Below are 17,118 nucleotides of genomic sequence, written 5' to 3'. Positions count from 1 at the left end.
TATTAGAGCTCTTTTTTTAATGATTTGGATGCAAAAAGCCAAAAATGACAATTAGAATGTTCCCAAACTGAAACTATAGAAACGAATTACCATCTTTTCCGTTGGCAGAAATCAAATGTATAATTACCAAGGATCACAACTTTTATGTTTCAAACATTTAAAATTGTAATTAAGAAAATCCTCTCATTTTTCAAGAAACCTAGGAATCTAAGATTTCTTGGGACCATAAACCAGTGGTTACAATTATTATGGTCAATAAAAATGTTTCCAGGGTTAGAGAAAATCACGTTAAACACTGAACATCGAACCCTTTTTGAACTGATCAACTGCCCTGTGAAACTAAAAATGCTAACTATCTGTCCCCATCAATATTTCCATAGTAGTAAAGATCTTCAAATTTGTTGTGGCGTAGCATGGCACTGATCATTAAACATAGCATTTAACAATTTACCCAAGGTGCTTGCCACCCATAATTTCTTTGAGGAAGATAAAGCAAAAGTGTCATCTCTATTTTATGGTTAAATGTAGTATAATTACTACAAATAGAGATGTGATACTTTCACAGGTAATTTGAGTCAGAGGTCAAATAATCTGCCCAGAAATAGTCATTTTTAATGCAAGACCCAGCTCAAGAGAGCACAAAGGCATTCAGAGACAGTCACCAAGCTCCGAATGACTTTTAATATGCTCATCAACACTAATAAAAATAGAAGTTGAACCCAGACAAATGTAAACATGTTTGAAACCAAAATTAATGACAAACAAACCAATAATAGCCAATTCTATTTGGGACAAGATCCAACCCACTAAATCCACTAACAGTCTGTATTATTAGTTCAAAGAGGCTAATTTACAGTCAAGGTTATGTTTCTTGAAGAACTTGGAATAGTGAGAAGTCATTCAGGTATTTCAGATTGTAAGTCTGTACAGTATCAGCAAAATCAATTTATATACATGAATATCAAAGAAAAACCAGGCAAAAACATTTAAAAACAGACTAACAGTACAGCCCAGTACAAATACTTGGGAGAAGGAAAAAGAAAGAGGGAAAAACACTTTAAAAATTGGAAAGGGTAGGACAGGAAGGCCATTATTGGGAAGAATTACAAAACCAGTAATAATTATACTACATTAATACAGAGTCCAAAAAGAGACAAAAGGTGCATCTTTCTAATGCACTAGCTTCCAAGAAAAAAAGGGAGAGAAAGCTGCTTTTTCCTGAGCAGCTTATATGTGTCACATAATTGTTTCAACAGAAAGCCTATTAACAATGATTGTTTTAATGCTACAATTTTACAGCAAAGACAAAACTAAGATAGCAGCAAATTCACAAGGCAAATACTCCCATGGGACCATCCTCCCATGGGTTACGTAATGCCTACAAAGTGCTCCCAGTTGGATATACAAGTAAAATTCACAATTAAACAAAAAAAGGTTTGACACCAGGTACATTACGGGGGTTGGTACCGAGTCACCTCAGCACATATTTTCCTTTTTAAAAAGGCAGACTTTGACTTGAAATACGGCCATACAGTCCTCCTGATTGGTGTAAGGGAGAGATCAATGCCTTCTAGTGCGCCATGCGATAGCAATCTCAAAGCAGCAGACCACAATAGTGGTTAACCCTGGGGCAGCTGGTGAAACATGGGTAAACTGACCCCAAAGACCAGGTACCAAGTCCAAGATAAATACCACTGGTCAGAACACAGCTTCCAAATTCACCAGGAAAACCCACAAAAGGGGTTTCAGTCAAACTATAGACATGGAAGATGGAACAAATGAGGGCAATGAGAGGCCATCTTTGCAGCTCTTGTCACAGGTTTAAGGCAGAGGTCCATGGTCCAGTTCAATATATGGTCAAGCTAACGGAGCGGTTCATTTTCTTCCCAATGAGTCGCGCTGTTCTGTTACTCTGGGTGCTGGACCGAGTGGCCATCCTGTCTGTAAACAGCGCACGCTCCTCTGCGGCCGCCTTTGCCATCTGTGCTTTCTTTAGTTCTCTAAGAGGAAAAAGAAAGAATGAGGAAGCAGGAATTCAGGATTGTGCTGCACTTGGGCAAGTTCATTAAGTGATGACAAAATCCTGAGGAGCAAATGACAGACATTTGTATGTCTTAATTTATTTGAAGATAAAACATCAAAATACACCTCCATCAATTATTTGCCTGCATCATCTCTTTGTTGATTTTTTTACATTTTAATGGTAATACAGGTAAAAATTGTTTTTCAGCATTCAGCTCTGCAAAATCTTACATTGCAAATTTTCTTCCTTTTCTGCCCTCTCTCCCTCCCAAGACAGAAAGTAACCTGCTATACACTGCATCTTCTCTTTGTATAAATCCTAAAGATGCCTGCAAAATATTGAGAGTCCATTACCAAAGATTAAGTTCCACAAGATCATTTTAGTTGAGCCCCACAAAACTGCTAAAAACATAAATGGTTCTCATCCAGTCCTACAGTCTTTTTCTACTTCTGTTGTCAAGGAGGCAAAGCAGGGAAAAAGCCCTTTCAGAACCATACAGTTCTGAACAACCATCATAATAGGAGAGTTGAAGCACAGCCAATACTGAAAAGAGGGAAGGGGATGCCCAAAATAGAAGGAAAAAGGAATGGCAGGTCAGTCACCTAAGTGTTACACATTAGTCCTTTTAAAAAGAACCAGAAGACTTCCAGATGTTGAACAACTCTTCTGTGGGGCATTTGTTGAAAGCATGGAAGAAAGTGCTGAGATTTGCTGCAGTGGGGGAGATACCAACACCTAAGAGTCATGAATATATATGGAAGCAAAGCTCTCTCTCACAGAAAGCCAGTTTAGAAGGATTGTCACGAACACAAAGTTTTGCAAAAATGAATGCTGAAAACTGTCTTGACATGTATTTGGGAAGATACAATACTATTAAAAAAAATAAAATAAGTGGTGAGGGGAAAAAAAGGAGGGCTCTGAAGTCTAGATTATTTGCCTATGGTGCAGAGCTCAGAGCAGTGCTACTGTTTTTGCTCTTAATATAGGCTGCCCTTTCCCTCCAACCTAGCTTGCCCTTGTACAATCTGAGCATGACCTACTAACCTAGTGCCTTTCAGCACTGATTTGTTTTTTTTCCAAAAGAGATGTAGCCTGAATTTGAACCAAGCGAATTTATTTTACTTCTTTAAAAAATGCCCTATAACATTGTATTATGGAGATGAAAAAGAGAAAGGTCTCATATACATCAAAATATCCATAACAGCAAAGAACTACAAATGGAGCACTACTCATTTGAGGGGAAAATGGCTAAATTATGAACATGACTGTAAGTAACCAGCCTTAACCACCAAATGGGCATTGCCTCGATCAAACTGAGACCTGTTAAAGACCTTAGCTTAAAAAGATTAGGGTCTCCCATTAGATCCAGAGCCATCTCCAGTCCTCCTGACCTATATCCTGCCACTGGATCTAGATGGCTCTGGAGAGGAAAGTGAGGCAGGTGATCTTGCCCTGCCCTCCTTCTCTTGGATCAGATTCACGGGCATGTCATGGCATCCCCTCCCTGATGTTAGGATCTTCTTTGAGTATGAGGGACAAACAACAATATCAGAAAACTGTTGTAGTGTTTAAAAAAACAACAACAAAAAAACCCCACAACCAAGCAACTATTATGAACAATTCAGGAAAGCTTGGGAAAAGTTACACAAACTGATCCAGAGGTAAAGTAAATAAAGCTGGGACAATCCACACAATAATCTTGGTCAAGAATTGTCCACTATATGCAATTGTAAGGACTAAGGGTGGCCCCAGAAAATGGATGGGAAAAAGCCCCTTTCTCTCTTCTTGGTAAGAGATGGGGGGAGACTTGAGTTAAGGATCACTGGCTACACTGTCGACTGCTATCAGGGATCTTCTTGGTTTTGCTAAACTGATTTTCCCTTTCCTTAAAATTTGGGGCAAGTAATGGCAAAAGATGAGTTCAGAAAGGAAGGAAACAAAACCTAATGACTAGAGGGAGAGGCTCCCACCTCCAAGGACTTACTTCTGCAGGAGGGAGTTCTTGAATTTTTCTGCATTCAGCTCGATGCGTAACTGTTCAGCGCTCTTCCTGGAGGCAGAGAGCAGCACCGAGTGCTTGACCAGGGCCACGGCAGACGGCCTCCTCTCAGGGTCAGGGTGAATCATGACCTTTGGAGAAGAAAAGTGACCCTCAGGAGACGGGAGGCCCCTTGGCAATCCCCTCGCCCAGAAAGATGAGGCAGAGCCACACTCACTTTCAGCAGATCCGTCAGTTCTTGTGAGAGGACCTGGGGGATCCGGGGCAGCTTTCCCTGCCGTATTTCGTGCCACTGGTCTCCATTGGTGGGGAGAGGCTCGGCGCCAGCAGCACACACCACGGTGAGGGCCAGAGCAAAAATATCTGCCTTTGGCAAATGAGTGTAGTTCTGCAGGCAGAGAAGTAGATGGTCTCAGAGCAGTAACAGCTTGTTTACATATGGGACACAAAAATGCTGCTGGAGGTGAGAGGTGAGGAGCCTTCCAGCAGGGATTCAGACTTCAGACTTGAGCTGTACTAGCAGCAAGAAACTGGGCAGAACCTTACATCCAACACATGAACACTTGGCCACAGAGGTCAAAGGAAGAGGATGTGTACAAAAATAAGTTTAGTAGCTTTTTGCATAATAGCCACAAATAAAAGGAAAGAAAAGAAATTAAAAGGGCACTCACCTATTAAGAAATGGCTTAATAAATTATGATATATAAACATGATGAAATGTTATCATGGGATTAGAAATTATTAAATGGACAGTTTCAGAAGGAACTCTGAAGACTATGAACTAATGCAGAATGAAATGAGAATAATTGAACAATTTATACCAAATTATACCAAAACAACAGCATAAGCAGGAAAAACAACTATAAAACACTTTAGTTCTTTAATAAATGTCAACAAAAATCACAAATCCAAAGATGAAACATGCCATTTCACCTCCTGCCAGAGAAATGATGAATTTAAAATGCAGAATGAGACATATATATGGTTTTGGATTCCATGTTTTGTTGGCCTATGCAGATTTGTTCTGACAGCTTTTAAAAATGTGTTGTTTATTATTATTATTTTGGCAGTAGAGAAAGAAAAAAAATGTATTCTTGAAATATATTTTAAAAAATACTAATGTCTCAGAAGTTTTTCCTTATATAGTGAGAGTAAAAATCTGCTTCTCTGTAGTAATTTTCCCTCCTGGAGCCAAGCATAACAAGTCTAACCTGTTCTGCTTTGTGAAAACCCTCACATATTTTAAACAGATAACATCACTTCCTAAGTCTTCTAATCTCCAGGCATTTTGATAGACATACCTAACTTAGTATTACTCAATAGTGCAGATAAACTCGGTGTTACGCAAAACATCAGAGAGGCAGTTAGTTCCACCAAGCTCTACAATGTAACTCTTAAGGTTTGGTTAAAGTCATAAATGACATTACTCAAGGCTGACATGGATGGGGCAACATTATGTCAGGGTCTTCTTTTACACAGATGGTACAGACTATTTAATTAAACAAACATTGTTAAGCACCTATTATATTCAAGGGAAGAATAAGGACAAAGAAGCAAAATGGTCTCTATCCTCAAGGAATTTTCATTTTATCAGCGGTAAAACCTCAAAGGCCCTAGTTAGTACTGGCTGTAACTTTTGAAGTCAGATTCAGCACTGGCAGCTCAAGTTACCTCTTGTAAAACTTCATTGGCAAGGAAGCGACTATCACCTTCTTCTACTTGAGGACTAGATATCCTTGTTACATGTCCAAGATCACCTAGGCAAAGCAAAAGTTAAGTCAAGTGAAACAGAAGCTTCTTTTATTGTGCTAATATAAATAAGAATCTTGTAATGATCTAGATTTCTTACCTATTTTAAAAATAACTTTATTGGCTACCCAATCATCTTCATCCCCTTCCTCAGTTGTACCTGGGATTGACACCCTAGATATGAAAATATTACCTGCCAAAGGGGAAAAAAAAAGATGTGAGTAGAAATAAAAATTCCATTTGAAAAAATATCAATACAAGTTTCAAAGTTTTAGTCAAATTCCATTAATTTCAGACTAACTAGAGTATTAATGCTAGACTTGAATCAATGACATATTAGTGTGGGACTTTATTACCTTACTATTATTGAACAACCCTTGTTTGAAACCCACAACAACTGTATGAAGTCCTCAGCTAAAACACTACCATGCCATTTTGCAAATGATGGGAGTGGGCAAGTGGCAGGCATTTCAGTGACCTCAAGATGGAGCAGTCCAATGGCTCAGCTGCCAAAGTGCCAGTAATTGCTCTTTTTGTCCCCTCCCTCCCAAAGGGCTCCAGGTTCTTAACCCTGAAGTCCCTACTTGTGTGCCAGTGCACAAAGGACTGGGCCTAGACTCAGCAAGAGTGGCGTTCCAGTCCAGACTCAAGACATTTCCTAGCTGGGACCCTGGGCAAGTGCTTAACTCCTATTTGTCTCAATTCCTCATCTGTAAAATGGGGGAGGAGATAGCAAACCACTCCACTACCATCAGACATAAATGAACAACAGTCATAAAGGCACAAGGGAAGGCATGGGTTCTGAGAATCAACAGAGACATAATAGGAAGTCAAGAACACCGCGTGTGTGGGTCCCCTGCAGCCCAGAGTCAAGCAAAGAGCAACTGACCCCCTTGGCCATTCCCAGGTCCCCTGTGGACCCTTCAGGACTGTGACTTGTAAGGCCCTTTCAGCTGCGCTTCTATAATTTACACTACTCTAGAAAAAAGAACGGGGACAATTTCTGGCTCTCACATCCCCTCCCTCTGGAGAACAGTCCTAGCTAGTACTTTTAGCCACAGTAGCCAAATGACTCCTTTCTCAGCCTCAAAGGACCACAGACTGCCACTTCACTACATTACCATGTTTCTCCAGGGATATTTGTTTTGCTCAGCATCAAAGCCACAAGGACTAGGAAGAGTTACATATACATTGTAAGTTTCCATTGATGTCTTTGGATGTATACATATTACAAAGTTCTTAAAAAACATTTAATAAAATACTCAAATAACTTATACTGAGTCAAGAACTGTAAGACAGAATTCCCTGACAATGTTCCAGTTTTTAACAGAATAAGTTATTCAAACTTTTAAGTCAATGATAACATTTGTAAAACATTTTGCAAACCTTTAAAGTGCTATATAAACGTTAACTATTAAGGGAAACATAAAAGTTATTTAACTTCAATATTTTAAGAACTGGCAAAATCACTGATTTTACTTAACCAGCATAGATGCTGCCCTCTTCACCCCAACTCAAATATCACCCCTTCCACCCTTTAATAGATATCTCTGTATGTGAAAAGAAAAAAAAAATCATCACTTAGTGGCCAACCTGCTGGTGGCCTGTCTTAACTTTAGTCAAATGCCAACCTATACTTGAAGTCTTTCTAGATCTGCTAGGACCTGCTAGTGTAGTTTTTGAGACACTCAAAGCTAACAAAAGAAAACTTACTATGATGTTACATAGTCCTTTCAACTAAGATCAGGTAATGTGGCCTCCAAGAGCAAAACTTAAAATATTGTACTTACTAGGCTTAATATCCATGTGTACCAATGACATCGAGTGAATGTATTTCAAGCCACGAGCAACTTGTAAGAGGAGATCTTTAAGTTCTGTTTCCGAAAAATAATTCATGCTTCTGTAGTTTTCACTTATGGCATCCCCTAAGCTTCCACCTGACAAAGATAAGAAAAATTAGTTTTTTCCTTCTGAAATATTTTCAATCAAGTCCCTTGATTTTAGAGGGAAGTACTTCTTCAGTTACTCCCAAAGAAGTTCTTTCTGAGAACAAGCACAAAGCGCTTTTAGAATTTTTTCCTTGTAATTAACTCTCATACAAGTATTCAAATCTTACAAAAGAAAAACAAGATTTTATTAGCATTATCCTTGGCCCTTTATGTGACCCAATCTAACAGAACATCTTCTCCATGTTCTCTCTGGCTGGGACAGACAACAGTTCTCCAGTCGGAATCCTCAATTCCTCTAACCTAATCCCTTTTAAACTATCTGATGTCGATAGTTCCTTCTGTTCCAGGGAAGACTATACAATCGCCTCTGCTCATTGTTCCCTGGCCTTAGACCTCGCCTTCACAGATATTTACTCTTAAAGGTACAAAAATTCTTTATACAGGTCAGACAACCTTCAGCTAACAATGATCTTTCAGCATTTCTATAAAACCTCTGTTAGCACTTGCTTTGCACTTATCCTGTTCTACTCTATATTGTGGGTTGGCTGTTATTGCCCCTATTTAATTAAAAACTTCTGGAGGTCGAGAACTGGTGTGTGTCCCTGGCTTCTTAACCCTAGCACACGTTCCATGTTCAGAATTTAACAAATGCTTATGGACTTTCATCATCCAACATTTATCATATGGTAGGACCTGGACTATAGGGTGGCGCTCTGCAGAGCTCTTCCCATTCCAATGGGAAAACAACACGCCCACAACCATTTATATAGTATCCATGCAGTATAGGGGACAGATACTATCAGAAGGAAGGCACCACCATCAGGGGGAGAATCAGAGAAGGACTTCTGGAAGGAAGCCAGAATGCTCAAGGGAGAACATTTCGAGTAGGCAGGACCGCCAGTGAGATGGCCTGGACCTGGGAGATGAGATCAACAGCAAGGAAGCCAGTGTCAACAGATCGTCCAGTGGAAGGTGGTCAAGCATGAGAAAACTGGATTGAAGGAAGGGAACGTATTGTGAAGGACTTTTTACATACAGAGGGTTTATCTCAGATCTGAGAGTACTAAAATCAACTTCCACTTTTTTTTGCCTGGGGTTAATGCGGTCAGCCCTGGGCATCAGGTGCAGTTGCTGAATGGAAGACGGACTGAAGGGGAGAGACCCTCAGAAGATTACTGTCACAGTCCAAGCAGGTGGTGTTCAAGGACAGATGTGGGGGGAAGGAGACATTGTGTTTGCTGAGTTGGAGATCCCTGCAGGCATTTAGCTTTAGGTACTCAACAGGCAGCTGGTGATGGATGTCAGATTGTAGCCAGGGAGAGAGGAAGGCTGGACAAATAGATGTGAAGAGAAGCCGATCAGAAATAATTGAACTTATAGCAGCTGGTAAGATCACCAACTAAGATAATGGAGGAGAGGGGAGGAAGGCCAGGTTGGAGTCTTTGGGTGTCACGCCCTTTGTCAGGCAGGACCTGGAGGAAGATCCAACCAAGGAGGTTCAGAAGGAGGCCAGGAAGAGCAGGGCCAGGAAAACCACAAGCTACAGAGGGATGAGGATCAAGAAGGTGCCACCACACTGGGCAATCAGAAGATCAATGGTACTTTCGAAAGACATAAGATGGGGCCAGGAGCCAGGCTGCAGGAGGTTTACAAATGAACAATAGTGGAGCAGCAGTTGTAGATGGTTTTACAGGAGCATAGCCAGAAAAGGAGACAAGACAATCTTCTAGAGCCTAAACGGCAAAGTTTTCTCAAATGACTCGAAAAAATTCTTGGCTCACACAACTTGACCCTAAAGTCAACTTAATTCAATAAACTTTTATGTTCTATTATTTTCTTTCTTTTTTTTTTTTTGGAGTTTTTTTTGGAGTTTGGATTTATTTATTTGTTTATTTTTAGGTTAAAGCTTTTCATTTACAAAACATATGCCTAGGTAATTTTTCAATACTGACTCATGCAAAACCTTCTGTTACAAATTTTCCCCTCCTTCCCTCCTCCCCATCCCCTAGATGGCAGGTAATCCAATACAGGTTAAATGTGTTAAATCTAATATATGTATACATATTTATACAGTTTTCTTGCTACACAAGAAAAATTGGATCTAGAAAGAAAAAAAACCTGAGAAGGAAAATAAAATGCAAGCAAACATCAACAGAAAGCATGAAAATGCTATGTTGTGTTTCACACTTAGTTCCCACAAGCCTCCCTCTCTGGGTGTATATATATGGCTTTCTTCATCACTGAACAATTGGAACTGGTTTGAAGTTCTATTATTTTCACAGTCTTATTGTCAAGTATTGGGGATATAAGGATGAACTGAAAAACAGTCCCTCCAATCCCTTTCCTCTAGGAATTTATAGTGTACTTGGGGGGATGCTATACTTACACAAATTAATTTGAGGAGAGAGAACACTCCCACTTAAAAGAGATCAGGAAAGGCTTCCTATTAACTAGGCAAGTACCTAACTTTGAAGGAAACAAAGAATTCTCCCATGCAGAAGCAAGAGAGGCAATATCCAAGACCTAAAAGTGTAGTTTATGCAATGGAATGAAGGCTGGAAATGAGAAGCTCTGGGAACAAGTAAGCTGGTTTGATAAAAACACAATGTGGAAAGAGGTAATATGAAATAAATCTGGAAATGTCTGATGGAGCCAGATAGCAAAGGCCTTTATCCTATAGAATAGTCAAGAAACACAGAAAGTAACATAAGAAAAATAGAAGAAAGAGAGACTAACAAGGAGAGAATGGTCAACAGTATCATAAACTGTAAAAGTCAAGAAGGAAGAGGACCAAGATCTGGCCATCAGCTTTAATAATTATGAGACCTTTGATAATCTTAGAAAATCATTTCAGGCCAGTGGTATTAGAAGCTAGTTTTCATAAGTTTGAGATGTAAGTGAACAATGAGGAAACAGCAAATATATGTAGACAGTTTTCTCTAGTAATATGACACTCAAAATTTTTTCCCTACCCTTCACCCATCCTCCCCCCAAAACTATTACTTGCTACCTATGCTGCACAGCTCAAAAAGCAGGCTAAAGAGTTTGTTTGTATTGAAAAGTTCACTATGATGCCTGTTAACCTTCCCTATTTTTAGTGACTTTTCAGCCAAATTAGAAAATTGCTGTGGTGCTTTCTACTTAATGAGCAGCCAGAGAGAGAAAAAAGCATAAGATCCCATTCTGCACCTGTAACACACAGCTCAGGCAAAGGCAACTATGTGGAAATATACTCATTTAAAAAACAAACAAACAAACAAAACTTGGAATAGTGTTTTATTGGAAGGAAAATGGATTCTTCCTAGACTACTTAGTTTCTCTTTAGAAAGGCAACTTGATGACAAATGCTTGTTTAAACTAAATTGATATAGAAAAGACAATAGAATTAAAGATTTTAAGTGACCTTAGGAATAACAGTTTTCAGTATTCGCTTTGTTTATAACATTATGACAGCTGACAATGTTCACAGTTTACACCAAATACATTCATAATCACAATCTCTTTACTCTAAAAACTAAGCAGCTTGAAGAGGATTCTTTCCACTTTATAGAAACTGAGTGTAAATAGCAGTTAGGACAAGAATCCCAGTTTTTGAACTTTAAAGCCTTTTCCGGCTTCACTCAGGTTTCCTCCTCTGGGAAGAAATGGGAAAACAAAATGTTTTAAACAATCCTCCCCACCCCCCCAAGAAGATGTCTGGCTTACCATTACAATATTCATTCTGTATCAGCATGTGATCATCTTCTGCCCATGCAGAGAAGTATCGAACCACATGAGAATGCTGTCCAAGTACTGCGTGAGCATAGACTTCTCTTAAAGCATTCTGTCTGTATAAGAAGTTTGAAATCAGTATCAACATAAACCAGGCAATTTCACCCTATCATAGGTCACCCCCTAAAGGAGTTTTGGGTCAAGACAAAGCACTTGTTCAGCCACTTTTTTTTTAGCTGAGGCAGTTGGGGTTAAGTAACTTGCCCAGGGTCATACAGCTAGGAAGTGTTAAGCGTCTAAAACCTAATTTGAACTCAGGTCCTCCTGACTTCAGGGGCTGGAGCGCTCTCCACTGCGCCACCTAGCTGCCCCTGTTTAGCCACTTCTAATTCTTTGAAGCAGAAAAGCTAAATTGAGGGAGGGAGTTCTGAGAATGGTCTGATATCCAAAACATTTAAAAAAAAAAAAAAACTAAGAAACTAAGAAAATTTAAAAAACTAAGAAAAACATATAAGACATAAGCCAGTTCTCAAGAGTATTGCAAACTGTTAATAACCATACCAAAGTATTTCTAAAGTCACTTATAAATAATAAGAGAAATGCACATCAAAACAACCCTGAAGGTTCCATCTCAACCCAGCAAACTGGTAAAATTGATAAAAACCAAAAATAGTCTATGCTAAAGGGCTCCTGCAAAGACAGGAATACAAATGCCCTAATTAATGGAGTCATGTAATTCTAGAAAGTAATCTGGAATTTTGTAAATAAAACTGTTAAAATGGTTATACCATTTGATCCAGAATGCCCCCTCCCCCCAGAAGATTAATGACATACCAAAAAAATATTAATGGCAGCATTTTTTATGGTAGCAAAGAATTAGAAACAAAGTTGTGGATATCCATAAGTGGTAAATCTAATGGAATTCATATAATGGAATATTTCTGTACTTTAAAAATTGATGTACTGACACTTAACACTCCCTACCTGTAGGAGGGAGGGAAGGAGGAAAGAAGGAAGGAAGAAAAAGAAAAAAAAAAAAAAAAAAAGCAAAGAACCAATGTAGACAGGGGCAGCTGGGTGTCAAAAGAGAGAGCACAAGGCCCTGCACTGGAATCCAGCCTCGGACCCTTGACATATGCTAGCTATGTAATCCTAGTTAAGTCACAACCCAGACTGGTTTAGGAAAGCATCAAACCCCTCCCCCTCAAAAATGTGTACATTATGAATACGACACATGGACAGATAAATATGAACTGATGCAGAATGGAGTAAAGAGAGCCAGGAATACAATGTACACAATGATTACAACAATGCAAAAAAAAAAAAACACTATCATAAAACAAAAGTGAATGTTGCAAAATTACAAACAAGCATGGTCTCAAAGAGGGGTATGAGAAGACATCCTCTGAAGAAGGTCCACAGTTTGAAATATTGCTTTGAATTTAGACATGTATGTGACAATTTATTTTGATAAGTACTTTCCTCATCATTTAAAAAAAAAAAATAAATTTTTTTGTCCTAGAGATAATTCTCTGAGAGGGGAAAGAAAAGGAACGAAAGAAATGCGGGCTGGGCAAAAACAAAAGATATCTATAGAAATCTACTTTTTTTTAAAGACAGTACAATTATGTCCCAATTTCATACTAAACTTCAAATATTCCCAGGTCCAAAATCACAACTTATTTGGGAAGAAAAAACTGACCAGAACAACATTTTTCTAAATTTGAAGACAGTTTTAAATTTAGAACTTGAATGCAGCTATAACTCAAGAGTTTAACAAATTATTTCTAACAAAGGAGCACATAAAGTAAAAAAAAAAAAACACTTACTCATCAACAGAACCAGCCAACGGCTTTTTTGATCGCTTTATGGCATAGATGCATCCATCCAACCTCTTTACACACTTAAATACAGAGCCAAATTCTCCTGACCCAATCTTCTCCAGTTCATGAAATTCACTTTCATATCTTGATTTCATGTTACTTTCTGTAATTGTAATTCTCTGTAAGAAAAAAACAAGAGAGGCTGTTTCAAAAGTTTTACAAAAAGTCAGATCAACAGAAGGTAGCAGAAAAAAGGAGGAGGCAGCTAACAACCTACCTTGGCAGGCCTGGTAGTCTCATCTTCAAGCTCTCCATCACTTGCTTCCATGTCTTCATCACAGGAGCTAAAATGAGAATTGGTGTTCTCTATATCAACACTTAGAAGATATAGTCCAGCACCTGACCTAAACATCATCCTGCAAGTGTACACAGATTACTAGGGGACTCTTAACACAAGGATGCTGTGAAGATATAGCTTATAAGAAATTAACCAAATATCTCTCCCACAAAGGTTTTTAAGATAAGATTACTAATCAGCTTTAGGGTAAAAATTGTCATCCCACATTTGTTTTTTGGCTATTAAATAAGAGTAATTCCCTAACCCTACTACAATTCTCTCCTCAAACCTTTCCAAGTTAATTTTCCCAACCTAGAATTTAGTAATAGAACTTCTGAGCTGGAAAAAGTCCCCTTGTCTAACAGCTATAACCCTTTCATTTGATAAAACAGTTTTCCTAGAAAGTAGCTCAACTCTGCTTGAATAATTCCAAACACCCAGGGTCTTACTAATGGCAAATAGGGCCAGTGACCACAAATTTTTATTTCATTCAAGTGTATAAAAGCCTTGAAAATAACATTGGATGACAACATCAAATAACATACTCATTCCAGTGCGTTCTCTTCCTGCGCCGGCACTGCCCCGAAGAATGAAGCAACAATGAATCTGGAGTGAAGGGATTAATATTCACTTGAGGGGTCTGTCTCATGTCAAAACCTTGTTTTTCTGATCTTCCTGAGCTCATGAACAGAGAACCACCACGGAGTTTAACAGAGCTGGAATCTATTCCTCGAGCTTTGGAGAGCAAACTCTAGATTGTAACAAGGAAAGTTTGTCAGTACCTAAGATGATCAACAACATCCTCCCTCACTCCCACTTGGCCGATTTAGCCTCCCCACCATTAAAGGAAGAAGTACTTTATAACGCTCAATCGGCTATCTGGCAGCAAAAACAAAAACAAAACAGCAAGCTAAAAGAAACAAGGCAAAAAAGGCTCATAAGCCTCCGTCTGGTTCCTGGGGGAACAAGGCTGTTTATCTGGTTCAGAAGATTTCTCAAGTTTGGTCTACTTTTTCAAAGAGTAACTTAGTTAAAACACAATTCCTCGGAAGCAATACAAAATGAAGCTGAAATGAACCCTTCACTTTTCAGTAAATATTCAGTAAAAATTGAGATCAAAAGAAGCAATCTGTTTGGCTGGTGTAGAAGGTGGCCAGTTCCGAAACAAATCCTTTCAATGCCTAGACCAATCGACAGGAGGGGCAAGCAGCCAGAAACCTGCAGTATCCCTCCCCCAGCCCTCCCGAAGGGGCTCCCGGGACGTGGGATGGGCCAAGCTGACCAATAACAAGGACAACTTGGAGCCTCCCTCAAACCACCACCATCTTGAAGGCTGCATAAACACGGAAACAAGCTCAAACACTCCAGTTCAGTAGTGTTGTTTTGATAAAATTCTATGTTTCTGCTAACTTCTTTCTGGAATCACTTAGGAATTTAAGAGACTAACTTCCCCACTGGCTTGACCAGAGGCGGCATTCATTCGTTGGACAAGCGTGTACTAAGTGCGGCCTGCACCGAGTGAGAGAAGACTGGGGTGCTCAAATGAAGGTCGGGAAGTCGCAGACCCGGCTGTGTGGACTGAAGTTGGGAGGCTGGGACGTTGGGCGCGTACACATAAGCATGAGTGTATGCGTATCTTCAAATACTATACTCCTTCACACTGACATCCCTATTTTAGGCTGATACATAAATGATGTCATCTGTCTTAAAAACTAAATAGAAAACAAACTTTGTCCCAGAAAAGGCCATTAAAGGTTCTGACAGCTCAACGTGTGAAAGTTTTTACTAAATTCTAGCGTTCTTTTCTCCCACGTTAGGGTTCCAGGGAGACGGGGACAAAAGGCATCTCCAACAAAACGCGTTTTTAGAAAATGCCCCAAAAACGTGGGTCTCGTTGCACTGTGTCCCCCGCTACCGCACACTTAACAGCCGTGGAATCGAACACAACCTAGGAAATTAACTAAAAACGCGGCAAGGGAAGGCTTTTTAATTGAAAACTCCAACTCGGAAGATTCCAACCGACAAAACTGTGCCTGCTCCGGGACCCCGGAGTTAGGCCTTGGGGCTTTGCGGACACCGAGCCCCCCACACTTAGTGCGGAGCAGATTTGGGGTAACCCCAGTCAGCACGGCGGCCGCGGTATAAGCGGGGGGCTGGGCTGCTGGCCCGGCCCCGCCGCCCCGGGCGGACAGAAGCGGGCCGAGGCCCCGGACCGGCGGAGAGGCTCGGGGGGAGTGTGGGAGGCGGAGGAAGGGCCCGGGACGTTGCGGAGGCTCATTGTTCAGTTACATAACAGTAACGGACGCTGGAAGTGCTCGGTGCCAAGCCCGCGGCGCCGGCTCCGGGGCTTATGTAACAGTTCGGCGGCAGGGCCCCCCTCCCTCCCTCCCTCCCGCCCATCCCGGGATCCCGGCCCCGCGCCCGCAGCCCCGAGGGGGTCCCCTTTAAAGTCCGGGCCCCCCGCCGCGGATCGCGCCCCGGCCTCACCTTCGGAGTGTGCGGCGTGTCGAAGAGCCGCAGCTTGCGGAAGGTCTTGTGAGGCGGCGTGCCCGGGTAGTCGGGCACCGGCGAGCACGAGCCGTCCCGGCGCTGGCGGCCGCGCGGGGAGCGGTCCCCGCGGAGCGGAGACAAGGGGCTGCTCAGGTAGTAGGCGGCGGAGGCGCCGGGGGACTTGACCGGGGACGACGAGCCGAATCCCTCCTCTTCCCACGAGTCACCCTCGGCGCCGCCCGTGTCCCCGTCCCCCGAACTTCCCCCGTCGGCCGGCGGCATCTCCTCCTCCCGCGGGCCCGGGGCCGGGGGCCGGGGGCGCCGACTGCCGCCGGGCTCGGGCTCGGAGGCGGGTCCCGGGGCTGCGGGGCTGCGGGCGGGCGGCAGCGGCGAGTCGGGCTCCTGGAAGGCCGAGTCCTCCCCGGTGCTGTGGCCGCTGCCCTCGTCCTCCTCCTCCTCTTCCTCCTCCTCCTCCTCGCAGTCGCTGCCCGGGGAGAAGATGAGCTTCTGCCGTAGCGCGCAGGAGACTCCGGGCCGGCCGCGGGGCGGCGGCGCCTGGTGCCGGCTCTGGAAGCTCATGGGGGCCGGGACCGGGAGCTGGGGCCGAGGGGGCGGGACCGCCACGTGCGGCCCGGGGAGCTCGGCAGGGGCGGCGGCGGCGGCCGGGGCAGCTCCGGCTCCCGCGCCTAGGCGGGACGTCACCGCGGGCGCCGGCGCCGGCCGGGAGCGGGGCGAGAAGCGGGGTCGCGGCTCCGAAGCGGCGGCAGCGGCTATTCCGAGCTGCGGAGGTCCGAGCGGATCTGCCTGCGAGGTTCGGGCTACGCGGCTTCCCGCGACCGTTAATCACGTGAACGCCCAACCCACCAATCCCCGCCCAGTTTGGGGTTTGAAAAAAAAGGAGGGCGCTACGTTGCCCGCGGGGGGAGGATACGTGCTACGCTATTTTGGCGCGAAACCTGCGGCTCCGCCCTTCCCCCTCCTCCAACCCTCCTCTTCACTCACGTAGCTCGAGACACACAAACACATACACACTTCGG

The 17,118-nt window shown here is 42.3% G+C and overlaps 1 protein-coding gene across 4 annotated transcripts; it reads right to left on the bottom strand.

The window, feature by feature from the left end:
- Window positions 1-665: 665 nt before the first annotated feature.
- WEE1 (WEE1 G2 checkpoint kinase) lies at window positions 666-16,795 on the bottom strand. Of its 4 annotated transcripts, none has more exons than XM_074276055.1 (11): window positions 16,079-16,795; window positions 14,137-14,342; window positions 13,532-13,598; window positions 13,261-13,433; window positions 11,426-11,547; window positions 7,562-7,708; window positions 5,872-5,964; window positions 5,694-5,779; window positions 4,240-4,410; window positions 4,008-4,153; window positions 666-2,000 (listed from the first exon to the last, which is right to left on the bottom strand). In XM_074276055.1, the coding sequence occupies exons 1-11, from the start codon at window positions 16,658-16,660 to the stop codon at window positions 1,847-1,849; spliced, it is 1,947 nt and encodes a 648-aa protein (XP_074132156.1). In that variant the 5' UTR covers window positions 16,661-16,795; the 3' UTR covers window positions 666-1,846. The 4 variants fall into 4 exon arrangements, with proteins under 4 accessions (XP_074132156.1, XP_074132160.1, XP_074132158.1 ...); XM_074276059.1 differs by lacking the exon at window positions 16,079-16,795 and adding an exon at window positions 14,535-15,788; XM_074276057.1 differs by lacking the exon at window positions 16,079-16,795 and adding an exon at window positions 14,449-14,470.
- Window positions 16,796-17,118: the final 323 nt, after the last annotated feature.

This window comes from Sminthopsis crassicaudata, chromosome 6 (genome assembly GCF_048593235.1).
Source record: "Sminthopsis crassicaudata isolate SCR6 chromosome 6, ASM4859323v1, whole genome shotgun sequence".
NCBI classification, from domain to species: domain Eukaryota; kingdom Metazoa; phylum Chordata; class Mammalia; order Dasyuromorphia; family Dasyuridae; genus Sminthopsis; species Sminthopsis crassicaudata.
Note: the sequence above shows the minus strand (reverse complement) of the source record. Positions and strands in the feature narration are given on the sequence as shown.